This window comes from Molossus molossus, unplaced genomic scaffold, assembly GCF_014108415.1.
Source record: "Molossus molossus isolate mMolMol1 unplaced genomic scaffold, mMolMol1.p scaffold_m16_p_13, whole genome shotgun sequence".
Lineage (NCBI taxonomy): Eukaryota > Metazoa > Chordata > Mammalia > Chiroptera > Molossidae > Molossus > Molossus molossus.
Genome location: NW_023425348.1, coordinates 84,716,761 through 84,717,757, shown reverse-complemented (window position 1 = coordinate 84,717,757; position 997 = coordinate 84,716,761). Strand labels below are relative to the sequence as shown.

At 47.1% G+C, this 997-nt stretch overlaps 1 protein-coding gene across 1 annotated transcript; it reads left to right on the top strand.

Moving 5' to 3' along the window:
- Positions 1-997, top strand: LOC118628042 (olfactory receptor 5M11). The gene has a single exon (XM_036258727.1). The coding sequence runs from the start codon at positions 6-8 to the stop codon at positions 972-974; it is 969 nt and encodes a 322-aa protein (XP_036114620.1). The 5' UTR covers positions 1-5; the 3' UTR covers positions 975-997.

Sequence of the window (997 nt, the reverse complement as noted above, 5' to 3'; positions counted from 1 at the left end):
AGAAAATGCCCATCACAAATGACAGTGCAATAACAGAATTCATTCTCCTGGGGCTCACCGATCGCCCCGAACTCCAGACTCTCCTCTTTGGGCTGTTTCTGCTTGTGTACATCGTCACTCTCTTTGGCAACCTGGGCATGATAGTGTTGATCAGACTGGACTCACACCTTCACACGCCCATGTACTTCTTCCTTAGTAATTTAGCCTTCGTTGACTTGTGCTATGCCTCCAACGCCACCCCACGGATGTTGGCTAATTTCCTCTTAGAGAAGAAGACCATCACCTTTGCTGGCTGCTTTACACAGTGTTACATTTTCATTGCTCTCCTTCTCACTGAGTTTTATATGCTGGCAGCCATGGCCTATGACCGCTACGTGGCCATATGCAACCCTCTGCGCTACAGTGTGAAAATGTCCAGGCAGGTGTGCACCTGCTTGGTCACATTTCCTTATGTCTATGGCTTCTCAGATGGCCTCTTACAAGCCATCCTGACCTTCCGCTTGATCTTCTGTAGATCCAATGTCATCAACCACTTCTACTGCGCTGACCCGCCGCTCATTAAGCTTTCGTGCTCTGACACTTATGTCAAAGAGCATGCCATGCTCATATCAGCGGGCTTCAATCTCTCCAACTCCCTCACCATCATCCTGGTGTCGTATGCCTTCATTATTGCCACCATCCTCCGGATCAAATCAGCAGAAGGAAGGCACAAAGCATTCTCCACCTGCGGTTCCCACATGGTGTCTGTTACCCTATTTTATGGGACACTCTTCTGTATGTATGTAAGACCACCAACAGATAAAACTGTTGAGGAATCCAAAATAATAGCTGTCATCTACACCTTTGTAAATCCAGTGCTGAATCCATTAATCTACAGTGTGCGGAACAGAGATGTAAAGCGGGCATTGAAGAATGTCCTGAGGCGAAATGTGGTCACTAAGAGGACACTGCCTCCACTTTCCAATAAACCATAACTCTAAGCCTTTGGCTCAAATGT

Excerpts from the sequence above, each read along its gene's own strand:
- LOC118628042 (XM_036258727.1), top strand. The coding sequence starts at position 6 with ATGCCCATCACAAATGACAGTGCAATAACAGAATTCATTCTCCTGGGG.